The 18487-nt window shown below is 40.7% G+C and overlaps 1 protein-coding gene across 1 annotated transcript in view; it reads right to left on the minus strand.

The window, feature by feature from the left end:
- Positions 1–711: 711 nt before the first annotated feature.
- The window catches only part of DHX8 (DEAH-box helicase 8), a 35464-nt gene continuing 17688 nt past the window's right edge, over positions 712–18487 (minus strand). Inside the window, exons 11-23 of the mRNA XM_074223784.1 lie at positions 17803–17950; positions 15494–15675; positions 14918–15112; positions 14523–14708; positions 14147–14357; positions 13783–13964; positions 8893–9033; positions 7327–7482; positions 5489–5626; positions 4969–5097; positions 4641–4837; positions 3869–4048; positions 712–3089 (exon numbers count right to left, since the gene is read on the minus strand). Of these exons, the coding sequence (XP_074079885.1) occupies positions 2870–3089; positions 3869–4048; positions 4641–4837; positions 4969–5097; positions 5489–5626; positions 7327–7482; positions 8893–9033; positions 13783–13964; positions 14147–14357; positions 14523–14708; positions 14918–15112; positions 15494–15675; positions 17803–17950 (2265 nt within the window). The 3' untranslated portion in view covers positions 712–2869. The remainder of the gene's footprint in view (positions 3090–3868; positions 4049–4640; positions 4838–4968; positions 5098–5488; positions 5627–7326; positions 7483–8892; positions 9034–13782; positions 13965–14146; positions 14358–14522; positions 14709–14917; positions 15113–15493; positions 15676–17802; positions 17951–18487) is intronic.

Here is an 18487-nt window from a genome sequence, read left to right on the forward strand (position 1 = left end):
TCTTTTAGTAGCCTGATGAAATAAATGGAAGTCCACTAAGAAGAAATGATCTCAAATACTGTGAAGGCAAAGTAAGACTGCTGGGGGTTGAAGGAGATCAAGCTGTGGGCCACAGATCCAATATACACATGCAAATGCAGGCAACACAAATCAGATGAAAGGAGCAGGAAACTCCCAAGCTTGGGTACCTGCTGGGCCACTGAGAATAATAGACTTTCATAACTATAAAGATTCCAGCTCACAGCATGACATCCATATCCTCTCCCTAGTCATCACCCAATGTCAGGAAAAAATGAACTAAAGCCAGGGAAACAAGCACCCCATTGTGTGAGAACCACAGTTCAATCTTGACCACAGTTCTTCTCGGGAGCACCATCTCGGTCCTGAAATAGGTAGGGTGGGGAAGCAGCTCCAGGGAAGGAATCTTCACAGTTCCACAATTCATGTTGATCTTTTCTGGAGGAAGGTCAGAAGGGCTTGTAGACTCAACAGGGCCCCCAGTGTGGGCGAGGGGTGAGGAGGCCACAAGGTTGGGTCTCACCCAAGCTCTCCAAGAGGAGGTAACTAGAACACACACAGAGCTAAAGGCCAGGAGGCATTCTACATGGCCACCCAAACCACTGTCAGCTGACTTTGGGCTTGGTAGGTGGTCGACCAAGCTGCCCCTTCCCACCCAGCCCCCCCACCAATATGTCACATATTCCCCTTATAACAGGGTAGCACCATTGGCAGGGAAAGGGGAAGCTGTATTCAATAAAGGTGTACACTTCCAGTTTTATCTGGGAACACCTGACTTGCCCTCTATCATACTGATATATCAATCTGGCGGGAAATGGCTATGGAGGAGGAAGGTTGGGAATTGTGTAGCTCTCTGCCCAGCCTCTTCTATTCCTGGAGTCCCTCTTGGGTTCCCTTTGAAAGCTTTACAATGGTAAGGTTTTTTGTTCCTAAGGCCCTCAAGCTGATTTTCTCTGCCAGACCATTCCAGGGTGAACCCAGCACAATCTCTTCAGGGCCCAAACTTCCCATTCAAATATTTAACCCCACGCAGAAAAGGAAAAGGTGTACCTGGGGAAATGGAGGGGTCAAGGAGACTAGCAACTTTCCCCAAACCCTAAGTAATTCCTGCTGGTCTCAGTCATGAGCAATTCCTAAATGCTGTGGCCTGGATTTTCAGAGAATGACTCAAAAGAGTTCAGCTAAATACAGGGGCAAACAAAAAAGGTAAGCAAGAAGGAAGGCACAGACATGAACACTGGGTTACACTGCCCAGTTCTAGCAGCTGCTTCTCCACAGCAGCACAGAATTTCGAGATGGAAAGGACCTTAGAGATAATAAAAGTAAACTAAGGTCCAATGTGGTTAAATCTGCCCAGGTCACCCAAAGTATAAAGCTGATTCTCAGACCTCTGATGCCTGCCTTCACACTGAATAAACTAGAGAAGAGTGGAAGCAAAGTCAGTGAAGAAGGGACAGTTGACAGCACTGAGGGAAGAGTGACACCTCCAGACCCCTAGTTTCAATGATACCTCCAGACCCCAAAGCTTAGACATTGGGAGACAGACACCACACCTGAAACATCCCAGGACACAGTGGGCCTTGGTGATTTCATCACATGATGTTGTTTTGGGGAGCTCGATTCTATTTCCCAGCATCTCCTAAACACAAAACTACTCTAGCAGGCAGTGCCAGCCCTTCTGGGGGTTGGAGAATGAGCAAGCAGAGATGAGGCATATCCACACAAAGACCTAGGAAAGATGAGCAGGGAAAAAGGAAATTCAGGTCCAGAGTACAGCTGTGAGACATCCACAAACCGTGTGTGTGTGTGTGTGTGTGTGTGTGTGTGTGTGTGTGTGTACACAAATGTGTGTTTTACCATAGAAAGCTTCTTTGTTAAAATTCACAAGAGTTCCTGGGGGAATACTAGGCCTGTTTTGTGGAAGGGAGTGATGGAGGTGGAAATTCAATAAAATAAAAAAGTTGTGATGTCACCTAGCATTTTTAAAGAGGAAATAAGACACATTACACATTATTTGGGGGGGGGGGGTGAAAACCCTCTGTATTCAACATCTGTAACCACTCAAACCCCCAGAAATGAAGTGCTCTGTGGAATGGATGTGGCTAAGCACTGGGTGACCTATAGCTCTTAACTATGCTAATGCTGAAAGACTAGATTTCCAGTCTGGCATGTGTGTCCAGCCCAAGCCCAGCCCAAGCGTGAGGCTTTGATTCTGGGAAAGGGGAATGGGGTAGGAGGGGTGTGTAAGACCCTTTACCATATGCTCCCAGCTGCAGATTCTAAATTACCTCTCCCAAAGACAAGCCAATATATTCACATTTTAGCTAAAAGAAACAACTGCATGAAAAAATATATACATTTGTATTTAAAAATAAACAAATACATATTTCCAAAGAGTTAAGCCTGAAGATACAGGTTGGAGAGTAGATAGAAAGTTAGGACAGTGCCACCAGGGGCTCTGTTGTTAAGTCCTGAAAAAACACTGGGCTGATGAATTGGGATGGTACAACAGGATCTTATAGCGTAAACTTCTTAGAAATGTTAACAATTCCTCCTGGTCCAGCTCTGCAGAAAAAGGTGCTACATACCTGTCATTCACAGGTCCCAAGCTCACCCCAGCCAAAGGCATAGTACATATCTCAAAGTCAGGGTGAGCTCCTGTCTTGTGAGGATTTCACCCCAGGAAAAGAAATGAGAGTCAAGTTCAGGAAATCTTGCATTGACTTTGAGGCCTCTCAACCCAAGTACAGTTGTGCTCTCAGTGGTAGGTTTTAAACAAAAGTCCTGAGCCTCAGTCCCATAGAAGGGATCTGAAACTGAGCATTTTGTGTCAGAGTCCATGGCTCCCTCATCACCGCCGCCGGAAAGCACGGGAGATTCTCCAAGCATTCGGTTCCTCATAGCGGTTGTATAAGGGCTCCAGCCGCTGCTGCTTCTTCTGTTTGCTGAGCTTCGTGGGGTCCGAGACCTTGAAGAAGGCTGGGGCAAACTCCACCAGCCACCGGGGGTCAATGGTGGTGACCTCTCGCATGTATTCCTTGGTGGTCAGCACCAGCTCATGGTATACCACCCTGGGGAGAGACAAACACAAGATACAACACTGGGGGCATTATGTGACCCTGGTCCACAAAAAAACTATGAAACCTTCCCCCATTCAGGCACTCTCTGGGTTTCTATTTTATACTGTATTCCAGTGAGCTCTGCTTATGAATGTGACACTGAATTTTCTAGACCTTGGGTCTGGCAGAATTCTGCATTTTTATGAACCAAAGGGCCTTGTCTATCTTGCAAATAAGTGGCTCACACTAATGGTTCATTGCACAATTATCCCAATGTGAATATATCCAGAGATCCAGAGTCATAGAGAAATCAGTCAGGTTAAGAGTTCAAAGAAAATGTAATTCCCTTATTGAGAACTATAGAAGCTAAACTTGTGTTTCTGATCCTCTTAGAAATATTAGGACTAGAAGAAGTGCTGGAAAAGAACACAAAAACATTTTTTTACTTTTTTAATTTAAAAGAAAATTTATTGGGGGTGGCTAGGTGGCACAGTGAATAGAGCACTGGCCTTGGAGTCAGGAGTACCTGAGTTCAAATCCGGCCTCAGACACTTAATAATTACCTAGCCGTGTGGCCTTGGGCAAGCCACCTAACCCCACTGCTTTGCAAAAAAAAAAAAAATTTATTTCAGAAGGTATGGGGGTCTCACAAGATTATTTGTGAATAATAAGAGGAATTCAGACCTCTGGTGAAAGAAGCAAATCTATAGAGCTGGAGACCACTAGACTTTATGCTTTCATACACAGAAATGTCTATCTAGAGTGCCCTACATTATGTATTGCTGGCCTACCATTCTGGCTGTCTGTTGAAGAGAGCACTGGAAGGATGAATGTAGACCACCTGCTGGTCAATCAAAGTTCGATAGCCCTCTTGTGGGTCCTTCTTGGCAGCATTTCGGAAGAAACCACTGCAAATGGCTTTCTGTACACGCACTGTAGCCTTGCCACAGGACACCACATCCAGTTTATGCCTAGGTAGCAGAACAAAGGAAAATAAGAGAAAGATATAGGACCAGTCTGTTGTCAAAGGCTAGTCAGACACTGATACCTCTAACCACACCCACAACCACACCCACACCCACTCAATATCTTCTCTCCTCTCCTCTCCAACAGGGTATCCCAACTTCCACCACTAAATAACAAAGAGGAACACTGCTTTACAGATTGGACAAAGTAAAAGCCTAAATCACTCAGACACTTGCCCAAAATAAGAAATTTTACTTTTAAGATACTGATTTTAATAGTATAAAATTATGTTTTCTTATCACAAAGAATCTGTCCTCTTTTGTGGTATCTTTAAAAGCAAAAAAATATCACCCCATTCACTTGTAACAAAAGAAAAGGTATAAAAAATGGAATAGATGGGTTTGTCTATTGGTGGTCACAGGTTAGTTGTTTTGTTTTTTGATGGAAGAACATTGACAACTGTACTGTAAGGACTAGAAAGGCAATAACCATGTACAAAAGATAGAAGGAAAAGTCAGTCCAAAAAATTCTAAAATAAATGATTCTGGGTCTTACATGGTAAGATGAGGGGGTAAAAAGATCATATTTTAGGCTCACCTATCCATGATGCCCAACATCTGTTTACGAATATCCTGGGCTCGGCGCAAGGAACGAGCCTGTATGAAATTCTCATAACACCAGGGGTTGGAGAATTTGTTGTTCTTCCAAGAATTGTACACAGCCAGGAGAGTGAGGTGGTCACCTTCAGTCTGGTGGAATTTGGCTTTCTTCTGATCTGCAAGGGCTTGTTTGTCCTGCCAATCAATAGAGCACAAAATTATTCTCTTTTTCATTCATTCCAACCAATCCACATACCAACAGTCAATACCCAGGCCTCCCCCCAAAAAGCCAGCTCAGTGCCTCCAGGGGGAGCACTGAGACCCACCTTGGGCCTATAGAAGACATTCTGCACCGACAGCATGGACACAATGGTGAGCATCTCCTCACTGCAGCCCAGATGCACAGACATGATCAGCATTTTGCACAACATTGGCTCCAAAGGAAACTCTGCCATCTAGAGGGAGAAAGAGAAACTGTGCCTGGTTCCTCACACCCTGGGAACATCCTCCAGAGGTCTGTAGTGCAGAGAAAAAAACTAACAGAGGGAGCCCCTGGCTAAAACTAAGCTTCGGATCAAAAAAAACCCATGTAGGGGGAATCAACTCTGACCAGAATGTATCAGACTAGGAAAAGGGAGAGACTTACTCTAAATATAAAATAAGATTCCTGACTGGTATCTGGTGACCAGATGATTGATAAATACAGGCTCAGGATTGTACTCTGAGAATGAGTCTCACCCAGGGACCCTCCCCCCAAGTGATCAGTGTCAGGGGAAAAGAAAACCTTGGGGAATGAGGCTTGAGGAAGTGGGGCTATGGGACTGTGAGGCTGAATCTGTGACCTACCCTACGGCCCAGACGGGTGAGCAGGCCCTCATCATCCAGCGCTCCCAATGTGTACAACTGTTCCATAGCTGTAATCAGAGTTTCCATTGGGGGGGCATCCATAAAGTCAAAAGAAAGCAGGTCATTGATGCCCATGGCCTGGATAAGAAGAAAGAGAAACATTGTAACCCCATTTATCAGGCATCCCAAATGACTATTTACAGAGACAAATCAGATTTTCAAACATTTCTCTTTTAGATACTTGGGATTCTTCATGATTAATAGGTCAAAAGAGAGCAAGTCATGGGTCCCCCAGGACTTAGAAGGGAAGACAAATGTGACTCCGACTTCCAGAAATCCCAATTTTTGTCCCTGATAAAAACAGACTTGAGCAAAATAAATAATTTCAAATAATTCAAAGCTTGTGCCCCAGAATAGACAGAATCTCTCTTATTTCATTTCTCTAGTTGGTCTTTAGAACCTCAAGTACAGATTCAATGTTTTCTATTTCTTTTCCATTCCCTAAAGTTCCTAAGATGTATATTCACTATACTTGTCTTAGTGAATGAACACTGTCTTTTTGAACATCACATCCTCTTTGCTAAAACAGCAGAGAGGATGATATTTTTTCCCCTGAAACTCTGTCCTCCTCCCTCTCACAGAGGATAAATAATAAATTACTGTGGAGCACTCTGCACCAATAAAGTGACAGGGCTCCAGAGTAACATCAACTGTCGTGGGGACAATGCCATCATCTGGGAAATTACTCATACAGCTGCCACTGCCAAGAGAGAATGAAGCTCTCCACTGAGGACTAGGAGAGGAAGAGAAATTATTCAGAATGAAAACCAAGCTCCCAAAGGACCAGTCTGTATTCTGATCTTACAGTTTAGTTTTAATCTCTTTGTGTGTGTGTGTGTGTGTGGGGTATGTGTGTGTGTATTTTGACTTTTCAAGAGTGGAAAAAAGACTCAAAAAATAAGACTCTTCAAGAAATTGTATGTTTAGAATTAGAATTTAGATTTGGAATCAAAAGGGACTTGGTTTGATACTAATGACATTTTTCAAATGTCACTTTTTTTAATGCTATTAACTGAAGTCTTAAAAAGTCAAATGACCAATTGTAATACCAAGAAAGAAAAAGACTGGAGATGGAGATATGTCAGTTAAACTACTGAACAATCCCTTATCCGAGCTATTTGCATTTGACTTAAAAGTGGTTTTGATGTTATTTGAGTATTAATGGGAGATTCAGAAAACTGACGTTAATTTACTGAAAGCTTTATAATTGGGTTATGCTAACAACCATACTTGGACTGGCTCAGTGGGCCTAGGGTTAGGAAGATCTTAGTTTAAATCTAGCCTTGGACACTGGGCAAGTCACTACCTATAGCTTAGTCACAGAAACTTAATGCTTAAAAAAAGCAGCTGCCATCAATCAATCAAACACTTTTTAAGGGCTTACTATGGATCACAAATTGTGTGAAAGGCAAAAACAATGTGCCAGCCCTCCAGAAGAGCCCATTCAAATGTGGGAAACCATGTGAAAATAAATCAATACATACAAGATATAGATAGGGGCAGTTAGGTGGCACCTTTGTGCAAAGAACATCAGGTCTGGAGTCAGGATGACTTCTCTTCCTGAGTTCAAATCCAGCCTCAAAAGCTTTACTGTGTGACTCTGGGAAAATCACTTAATCTTATTATGCATCAGTTTCCTCATCTGTTTGCCTTAACCCCCCCCCCCAGAGAAGGATTCTCCAGATTCTTTGCCAAGAAACCCCACAGAATCATAAAGAGTTGGACTCAACTGAATTACTGAATAACAATACCCCATGCAATGGAACAGTAATGTCTACCTTGAGAGAGAGCACTGTGCTCGCTAAATTAGTCCGCTGGATCTCAGGCACGTTGGTGGTCAACATTTCATCTCGGTAGGCACGTTCTGTGTAGAGCCTATAACACTTTCCCGGCCCTGTTCTTCCAGCTCTGCCTGCTCTCTGCTTTGCCTGTGCCTAGAAAGGTGAACATGAAGAAATAGCACACCTATTAAACAGCTACTGAAGTGGAAGAAAATCATTATACACAGGTTACTGGTAAAATCATAAATGGGACCTAGTTTATTCCACTTCCATTCAGATCATTTCTAAGCACATAATATCCTATCTTTCATTCTCTTTATAGCAGGATATTCAAACAGTTGCTGAAGAATGATTCAAAATGAAGCAGCTACCAAAGAAGATATGAAGCCTGACTTGAATGCCTCTAGCAGGGCTATGGGTCCAGTAGCCAGAGTCTGATAAAGCAGCCTCTAAGCCTAAGCAGCAGAAAGTACTGAAAGAACCAGGCTGAGGCAGCTTTTGTATGACTGGAGTGGGTTGGGGGATGGGGGGTGGACAGGGAACATCCAATCCACAGGCCTTATCATTTGGTCTGACACTACCAAGGCAACCACAGGTGGGACTCAAAATTCATTAAATCGAGAAGCTTTTTAAGGATGAATTAAATGTTTGACCAAAGAGAGCTGCTTAATTTTTAAGTTGATATTTTTGTGTGGCCCACAAATGATGTTATAAATATCCAAATTGCACTTGGCAGATAAAAATGTTCCCTACTATTGGACTAAAGAGAAGAGTTACCAAGACACGCTAAGTGATTTCGGCTCACACTCAGTCTATATGATCCAGAAAAACACCATAATCAGCATCATTTTAGAATGACTGGTCCAGGGTGGTTCTCTAAACTACTCTTGGGAGGCCTCAATAGTCTACAGAGACTCCAAATTTCCCACTAAAATAAGAAATGATAGCAGCAACAGATAATTTATTAATTTGCTTCTCTATTATGATCCTTTGCTATTATGATTTGATTAACAGAATATTAAAATTACTGGGAAAACAAATCTGCCATAAATTATAAATATCTTGATCATTTGTACCTATGTATTTTTTAATGTGCTCTTCTACCTAGGTAGGTTAGACTGGAGCATGGCAAGAGTCCAAATTAGAAGTTTTGAAAAGGATCTACAATTTTAGAAATTGAAAACTACCACTTTATAGATTTAAAACTCACAAGCACACCCCCAAAACACTACCCTCATCTAACTTAAAGTAAAGTATAAACTTATCCTTAAAAACACTGTAAGGGGTGGCTAGGGGGCACAGTGTATAAAGCACAGGCCCTGGAGTCAGGAGTACCTGGGTTCAAATGCGGTCTCAGACACTTAATAATTACCTAGCTGTGTGGCCTTGGGCAAGCCACTTAACCCCATTTGCCTTGCAAAAAAAAAAAAAAAAACCCACTGTAAAATCCAAAAACAGAACACATAAAACTTTTAAGAAAAATGCAAGCAAATATTTTAGAAAATCTCTGATGAGTATCATCTGAGAGCTGAGCTCATTCCTAAAAGGGTCAAGTCTGTGTACCTGAGAGATGGGAGTCACCACCAGCTGGTCAATCCCAGTCTTGGAGTTGTACACTTTCTGCTTCACAAATCCGGGGTCCACCACGTAGTAGATCCCATCAATAGTCAGAGATGTCTCAGCAATGTTGGTAGCAATTACAACCTGTAATTGTGAGAAACAACTAATTGTGACAGCTGTATTTCTGCTCAAATGGTTATGTAGATTTGCAAATCTTTGTATTTTAAAGGGTGTGAAAGACAGGGACCCATCACCAGGGAAATACAGAAATATCCCCTCTGGAGGCTCATTCAAAGAATAAAGAGGACAATTCTATCTGGGAAGGACTGGGTGTTCTTGCCTAATGGCAGAGGAGAGGGGAGGAGGAGGAGGAAGTCCTATCCAAATCACTAATTCTGTGAGAAGGAAAAATCATCCCTAAGCAGGAGGGATAAAGGACAAGGAGGAGGAGGAGGAAAAGGGAAAAAATGATCAAAGATCAAAAATTTTACTTGGATAAAATTGCTATCTAGCTCACTGTCAAGACTCAATGCCAATTACTAAAATTTTAATTTTCCAGTGCCTTGGGAAAGCAAAGATTTTCTGGTATAGCATTAGCCAATGCAAAAGGAGAATTTTCTCTTGCCCTCAGGGACATCTAAACTACAAAATGGGCTTTTCAAATATGTGGAACATGGGAGAAAATTTTCCAACCATAAAAGGAGGTTGAGAAATTTCATCAGCTGGGTACAGCAATATACATGATCTAAAAGGTTATTAGTCTCGCCTTGGCACTGCCACAATTCTTCTACCCAGAAGCCTAGCTAATAAAAGATGATGCCTTGGGAAAAGCCACTGCTAGGAGGTTACAGCATAGCTTACAGCATATGCCAGCATCACAGTGGCCCCAAAAGACTGCCTACCTATAGCTTAGTCACAGAAACTTAATGCTTAAAAAAGGCAGCTGCCATCAATCAATCAAACATTTTTTAAGGGCTTACTATAGATCACAAACTGTGTGAAAGGCAAAAACAATGCGCCAGCCCTCCAGAAGGGCCCATTCAAATGTGGGAAACCATATACAAATAAATCAATACATACAAGATATAGATGGGGCAGTTAGGTGGCACCTTTGTGCAAAGAGCACCAGGTCTGGAGTCAGGATGACTTCTCTTCCTGAGTTCAAATCCAGCCTCAAAAGCTTTACTGTGTGACTCTGGAAAAATCACTTAATCTTATTTGCCTCAGTTTCCTCATCTGTAATGAGCTGGAGAAGGAAATGACAAACCACTACAGTATTTTTGTCAAGAAAACTCCAAATGGGATCATCAAGAATCAGACACAACTGAAAAATGACTGAACAAAAGTAAGAGGAGATAGAGGAGAAATGGTACGTAAGCTGACATGTTGGGTCAGACACTAGAGACTAAAGGATTCAGGAAAGTTTTCCTGGTGGGAGTTTGTCTTGAAGGAAGTCAGGGATTCTATGAGTCAGAGAAAAGAAAGCAGATTCAATGAAAAAGCATGTTGCAGTGAAACCTGGAAAGGTAGGAAGGGGCCAGGTGGTAAAAAGCTTTAAATGTCAAATGAAACTTATTTTAAATCTGAAGGTAACAGGAAGTCACAGGAGTTCATTGGGCAAGGGAGCAGAGGCGGTCATATTTCAGAAAAATCACTGATAGCTCTATTCTGAATGGATTGGAGTGAGGAAAGTTCAAGTGAAGACAATAAACATTTATTAAGGAACTACCTAATGTAACCTCAACTCCTCCATTTAGAACATTCTCCAGACTCCTGATAACAAGGAAGACATAAAGGTCTGTGGACAATGGGGACTGGGTCTGTCCAGAAGCTAACCATTCTGAGAACTCTACGTGGGGAGAAGCTGAGCACCAGAGCAAGAGAAGATGCCAGACTCGGTCTGAATGTAGGAGCCTTGCTGCAATGACTGTTGCCAATTGGCAGCTCTGTCACCAGTCAGAGATCCAGAGGATCTGAGGTTTGGCAAAGGAGCAGAACCAGGCCTTAGGGAGCTTGAAGACCCCATCCTCTGTAATCCTGGAACAACAGCTCAAGAAATCAACCAGCAGGACCAGAGCACACCTTCCTTCCAGAAGTGTGTAGTCTGGCCCTAACATCAAGTTTCAAGTCAGGAAATAGGCTGAAAAAATGAGCAAAACCAAAAATGACTCCACTATGAAAAGCTGGTGACAGGGATATTCAATATACAAATTCAAAAGCACAGAATGACCTCAAAACCTTCATAAGCTAAGTTTCGAAGGAAAACAGGCACAAATCCAACCTTAATTCCTGAAAAAGATGAAGGAACAGTTTATAAATGAAATTGAGAGCGCTAAAGTAGAAAACTGGAAAAGAAATAAGAAAATTGAAAAAAGATTGGGAAGGGGATAAACAGCTTCCCACAGAGGTACCAAACTTTGCCCAAGCAACATACTCCTTGAAAAGTAGAATGAATCCCAATAGAAGCAAATTATTCCATTTATCAACAAGGAATATTAAAATGAATTGACTGAAAATTTAGGGGGGGAAAGTATCTGACCTGGAAAAACAACTGACCTGGAAAAGAGACCAAGAAAAAAATTTAAAAAACATTAGACGACCCGAATACCAAAAAAAAGAGCCTAGACATCCTATTTCAAGAAAGAAAATGACCCTCTACGAACCAGAAGGCAAAGTGGCAAAGAATTCATCAGTCACTTTCTCAATGCCCCCAGATGAAAACTGTCCATTATCATCAGAGGTCAGAGAGAGAGCCTAAATAGGTCAGATGATAAAACTGACAAACTTTAAAAAGAATGGAGACAGAGGGGAAGAGGATTACAATACTTGGGGGAAAGAAAGGAAGGTAATGAAAAATTATTTCAAGATTGAGACTGACAAGAAGTTTATAACAAGAAGGAAAAGGAAGAAATAGGTGAAACTTTAATAGGTGAAATTTTAAAATCATTCTTTTCTGAACTGATCAAAAAAGGGGATGAACACATACACAAACTTAGACAAGAGTTGGGCATGGAAATAATATTTCACTCCACAGGGAAATAAGAGATAGAAGGGAGAAAGGGAAATTCGAGAAAGGGTAGATTCTCTCTCTCTCTCTCTCACACACACACACACACACACACACATATACAGACACAATTCTGCATTCTTAAGCACACCTTTCTCTACACACACATACATACAAACACATATAAATACATGTACACACACATATTTATGTATTTAAGACATATCCAATATGAACATTTTGCTTTATTTAACAATATGTTTTTGGGGTGCAGCTAGGTGGCGCAATAGATAGAGCACCGGCCCTGGAGTCGGGAGTACCTGAGTTCAAATCCAACCTCAGACACTTAATAATTACCTAGCTGTGTGGTCTTGGGCAAGCCACTTAACCCCATTGCCTTGCAAAAACAAAAACAAAATAAAAAATAAAAAATAAAACAATATATGCTTTTAACAGGAGTTTTATTTTTCTTTTTTTTCCCCATTAGGGGTAGGGTGGGTAAGGTCAGACTTTTGCTGATTAGAGAAAATTAAATTAAAAAAAGACTATTACAAAAGACAAGGGAACAGAGCAGATGCCTAATGACTTGGGAATATCTTAAACAAAAGATATATGAATATAATGGATTATTACTATGCTATTAAAAAAGATGAACATGAAGAATATAGAAAAGCACAGAAAGACCTCTATAAACTGATGTCAAATAAAGTAAGCAGAACCAAGAAAACAATATACACAATGACCACAATAATGGAAAGGGAATATTGCAAAACTGTAACCAGTAAGCTTGGCTCCAAAGAAAAACTATTAAAAGACATCAGTAGGGGGCGGCTAGGTGGCGTAGTGGATAAAGCACTGGCCTTGGAGTCAGGAGTACCTGGGTTCAAATTCGGGTCTCAGACACTTAATAATTACCTAGCTGTGTGGCCTTGGGCAAGCCACTTAACCCCATTTGCCTTACAAAAAAAAAAAAAAACATCAGTAGAGGACAAAAGATATGGGATATAGCATATAATGGGAAAGAGAAATGATGTAGACAAAAACTTATCAATAAACATCTACTTTAAGGGCGGCTAGGTGGCACAGTGGATAAAGCACCAGCCCTGGAATCAGGAGTACCTGGGTTCAAATCTGGTCTCAGACACTTAATAATTACCTAGCTGTGTGGTCTAGGGCAAGCCACTTAACCCCATTTGCCTTGCAAAAACTTAAATAAATCAATAAACAAACAAACAAATAAATAAATATCTACTTTGAAAAAGATTACTACTGCAATAGATGGGGTGAGAAGTGATGAAATCCCAAATTAGGTGGTAGCTGTGTAATGGAAAAAAGGGAATGTTAAGATTTGACAACCAAAGATTGGATATATGAGGTGAGAGACAGAGTGAGAAGTCAAGTATGACACCAAGGTTGTAAAGAAGGATGTGACTGTGCAGATGGCAGTGCCCTCAACAATTACAGGAAAGTTTTGGAAGAAGGTAATTTGGGGGGGTGGAAGATAGTGAGTTCTACTTTGGTCATGCTATAGGACCATTAGTTTAAAATCTGCTACAGATAGTTCATGATGTAGGTCTGTAGGTCAAAAGACACTAAAACTATGGAAAATCTGCATAGATCCATAATCACTGAACCCATGGAAACTGATTAAATGATACAGAAGAACAGAAAGAGAAAGGGGCCTAGGGCAGAGTCTTGGGGAATAACCATAGTCAGCAGGCATAAATAAATAAAGATCTAGTAAAGAAGACTGAGGAGCAGTCAGATGGTCCTAGGTAGACTAAGAGAAAGAAATTACAAAGTTGATATAAACTTTAAATAACTCAATATGACTACTCAGAAAACATCAGCAACATAAGAACTATGAATCTATTATTAGGCATTACCTTCCTGCTACCAGGAGGAGCTGGGTCAAAGATCCGAGTTTGCATCTCACTTGGTAGAGCAGAATACACAGGGAGGATAATTAACTCAGGCACATCAGGTCCAAGAGACTTCATGCGTTCATATAAGATTTCACAGGCAGTATCAATCTCTTCCTGACCAGTCAGAAACACCAAGATGTCACCTGCATAGAATGAATAATGGTATTTAGGCAGGGAAGAAACAAAACCAAGTCAACTAGTAGCTCACAATTACATTTTTCATGAAAGTCTTGCCCTTCAAGAAATCAGAGTTATAGTACTGGGGAAGAGACATATTCAAAGCCAGGTATGTTAGCCTAAGAATAAAACAGTCCTATCCTCTTACCTGGTGGTTCAGTTAAATGGATTTGCATGACTGTGATCAAGCTAGCATCCAAGTAATCTGTCTCAGGTTCTTTAGTGTAGAGAATTTCCACAGGATATGTTCGGCCTGGAATGGTGAAAATGGGAGCTTCGTAGAAATATTGGGAAAATTTCACAGCATCTAATGTGGCAGAGGTAACAATCAGCTTCATGTCTTGCCGTTTCTGCACTGTCTATTTAAAAAAAAAAGGGGGGGTACTATGGTCATATTAATACATACAACCAAAAAAGGATGGCTTTCACAACTTATTGTGAGACTGATTATCTTCCCCACAACTTCCACCAATCTTTTTGCTGTTCTGCTGGAAAAATAGCACCACCAGGAACTATCTAGGTACCTTTTTCAACAATCCAAAAAGAACATCTGTGTGAATTGTTCTCTCATGAGCTTCATCCAACATGATGATTGCATACTGAGTAAGGTCGGGGTCAATCAAACATTCCCTAAGCAACATCCCATCTGTCATGTACTTGATGACTGTTTCCGGACTGGTACAATCTTCAAAACGAATAGTGTAACCCACCTGGAAAGGGCAAGAAACAAAACCCCCTACTTAAACTCAAATTTCCTTCTCACTGAAATCTTCAATCTGGCTACAAAAGGATATCCAGTTCAACTGGTTGTCCTGCATAGCCATATTCATTATTTTATCTGCTAGTAAAGAAAACAGTAAAATTCGAATCTCCCAGCTTTTCACTAAGTTCCTCAGTAGTAGTTTTCTTTGTCTCTTACCTCTTGTCCCAAGCAACAACCAAACTCCTCAGACACTCTTTTGGCCACTGACATCGCTGCAACTCTTCTAGGTTGTGTACATCCAATTTTTCCCCTAGAGGTATAACCTGCCTCAGCAAGGTACTGTGTGATCTGCGTTGTCTTCCCAGAACCTGTCTCTCCAATAACAATCAGGATCTGATTGTCATGAACAGCCTAAGATGCATGAAGAATAAAAAAGAAATTGTGAATGAACTCTACAAACATGCCCATCTGAGAGAAAAACAAATTCTTCACCATGTTTGACTCAGTGGTTATCTTATCATTCTAGTTTAAGGTTCAGGGCTAATTTCACATGGTCCAGTTACTTAAAGCACAATGTCCTGACAACTGATCTGGCTTCCAGGTTCAACTGTTTTCATTTTTAATAAAGAACAGGTTTTGTAATGAGATATAGATTTTAAACTTAAATCACAGTTCTTTAAACATGTCTCCCCCCTGTGTTTTGAAAATCATCTTCAGATTCCCACATGCTCTCTTCCAGAATCTCACCCTCAAATGGCCTCCTCTCCACTTGGTCATAAAATAATTTCTCACCTGAACAAGTTGCTCTTTAAGTTTAAAGATGGGGAGACTTTCCCTTTGCTCGATGATTGACAACTGTGTCTTTTTACCATAAGATGCTTTGTTGCCCCCAAAAGCATGCTTCTTCCATTCTGGGATATCATTAGGCATCATCCCAATGCCCCGCATGTTGGCAGCAATCTGCCTCCCATCCACTAGAGAAAAACAAATCATTTAGAAAGTCCTCAAACACACCTCTCTATACTGTCTGCAACTCAAGATACAGGACTAACATGACAGGTAAAGAGCAACACACAGGCTGCTGCCTCAATTAAACTGAAATCCCTGCAAATATATTTATTCAGTTAGATTTCTTAAAACTTGACTTCCAAAAAAAAAAAAAAAAAACTTGGCTTCCTAGAACCAGGAAAACAATGTTGACAATGGCACTAATAATATAAATGGCAATAACACTAACAGGTCACAGAGTTTAGATTATTCATAAAATGGGTTAATGTTGGTTCTAGAAAATAAATGCAGAAATACCCTTTATCCTACTTTTAAGCACAAAAGGAGTATTACATATGCTACTATATCAATTTGTCTTGTTAAGTGTATCATTTTGTTACAAAGAGTTCTATAAGGGATCAGATATGATTAAGTGTTTTTCAAACACAAATATATCTGTGGTCTCTTCAATGTGGACATGCTCTCTAATGATGCATTTTTGTTATAGTTATTTTTCGATTGTGTTCAACTTTGACCCCATTTAGGGTCTTCCATCACCAGTTCATTTTAGATGAGGAAACTGAAACAAAGAGGGTAAAGTGACTTGTCCAGGGTCACACAGCTAAGAAGTGTCTGAGGCCAGATTTGAGTAAGCATGTGAATAGGTTGAGATGTACATCACAACCTATTCATGCTTAATCATCCTGTATGACTCTTATTCAAGATATCCCACAAATGCACCTTAGAAAGTCTACCTAATACACTGGAGGTCTGTCTTGTTTTATCCTGACATCAGGACATGGCAAGCTCACACAAGCCATCTGTCATTCCTCATGTCTGCCACTGACCAACCTATATTTTCCTATCATATATTTCACTGATGACATCTTCTAATTCTGTTGTTCTTCCTTCACTGGTTAAATGTTGAAGCCTACTCATACCTACCTTGCACCTCTCTCCATTAAATTCCATGTGATATTCATTTTCAATTCTCTAGAAAACTGGTATTTTTTCTGTCTTGTAATTCTAGTACAGTGAACATAGAATAGCAGTAATAAAAAAGATGGGCCTTTCCAGAAGTCTGGGATCATTAAAGACACTATGCCATTTCCTGAAGTCATTTCAGAGTTCTCTCCTAGCCCAGATGGACATGTATGTGTGTGCAGATTGTGCACATGTGCAAACAGATGGATAATCTTTAGAACAAGGTCAAGCAAGAGATATTCTTCATCTACTTGTTCTTTCCAGTGTAGAATCAGGTTAAAACTCCTGAGGTGACAGTTCTCTTCAGGAAGGCTCTGCAGTGCTCCAGAACTGGATGCAATCAAGCACAATGCTGAATAGAAATTGAAACCCCTTGAAGACACCTCACATTCCTGAGGGAATCTGTCTTCACCTGGACTCCTCTAACACAATGGCATATACCTTTGATGAGCATGTATCTCTTCCTTTGATGCTCCACCTGATGTTTATGATATATATTTATGTTGACTCAGTCACTGAACACAGGACTGGGTATTTTAATTATTATGTCATGTAAGGAATTTAGAATGATTTTGAATATGAAGAGGAGATACCTTTCTGGAAGAAAATCTTAAAGGTGTTTACTGAATCAAATGCATTTGGGAAATGATAGTGGTATTAAAAAAATCAAAAGGGGCGGCTAGATGGCGCAGTGGATAGAACACCGGTCCTGGAGTCAGGAGTACCTGAGTTCAAATCTGGCCTCAGACACTTAATAATTACCTAGCTGTGTGGTCTTGGGCAAGCCACTTAACCCCATTTACCTTGCAAAAACTTAAAAAAAAAAAAGAAAAAGAAAATGTTCAATTCCAGTAACAAAAATAAAGTAGATACCTTGCTTATAGGACATTTTCCCAAGCAAATAAACATCTTTCAGAACACCACTCCCATCAATAAAGGCTTAGCTTCACTTTTATCATTTAAAAAGAATTATTATATTTTAAATTAACAAATCTAACAATGAAATTAAGGCCCATAAAAAAATTAAGTGGCATTAATTTTCAACCTGGGTCATTTGTAGCTCTCTCCTAACCTTGGGAGCTTCAACAAAGGAACCCTTAAAAGTACTCCCTCCCCGCCCAGTATCATACCATCAGGCAGAGGATCCACCCAGTGTTTGTTGAGTCCCATAGGAATGGAATCCATCTCTGCTTCACGCTGAGCCTGTTTGAGTTCTCTCCTTTCCTTGGCCAAAGCACTCTGCATCATTGCTGCTTGAGACAAGGAGCCATCAGGATTCTAGGAGAACAAGAGGAAAAAAACAATGAGAATTCTCATCTGAGGTCTATCCCACCCAAGTTAGTATAGCTTCAATTCTTCCCACTAGACTTTAAGTTGCCTAAGAGTAGAGACAGAATCATAAACTAAATAGAAACTCACTTAGCACCTGCTCTGTACCCAGCAGGCAATGAGGAAAGGTTTGTTGAACTGAAATGGGCCCTATCTTTTAGTAGCTACATGAACCTTTTAAAAGTGTTCTGAAACTTTAAAATGCTTATTCTATTTTTCAAGATGCCAGAGAATTTAGCTAACAGCAGTGACAGAAGACAAACCATATGTGAATGACAAAATGTGCTAAAGCTGGGCACCTTCAGAATTCATTGAACCTTGATTCCTGGGAAATTATCTGGCTGCAGCATCACCTCTTATAGTGATGGCTTACATAGATTAAATAACCAGATTCAAAATTATATTCTGACAGTGGCAGTAACAATAGCAACATTTTCAGGAGCTCTCAGTACAGAGAAGGGGGGGAGGCAAGAAAAAATATCAAAA

The sequence above is a fragment of the Macrotis lagotis genome, chromosome 2 (assembly GCF_037893015.1).
Source record: "Macrotis lagotis isolate mMagLag1 chromosome 2, bilby.v1.9.chrom.fasta, whole genome shotgun sequence".
Lineage (NCBI taxonomy): Eukaryota > Metazoa > Chordata > Mammalia > Peramelemorphia > Peramelidae > Macrotis > Macrotis lagotis.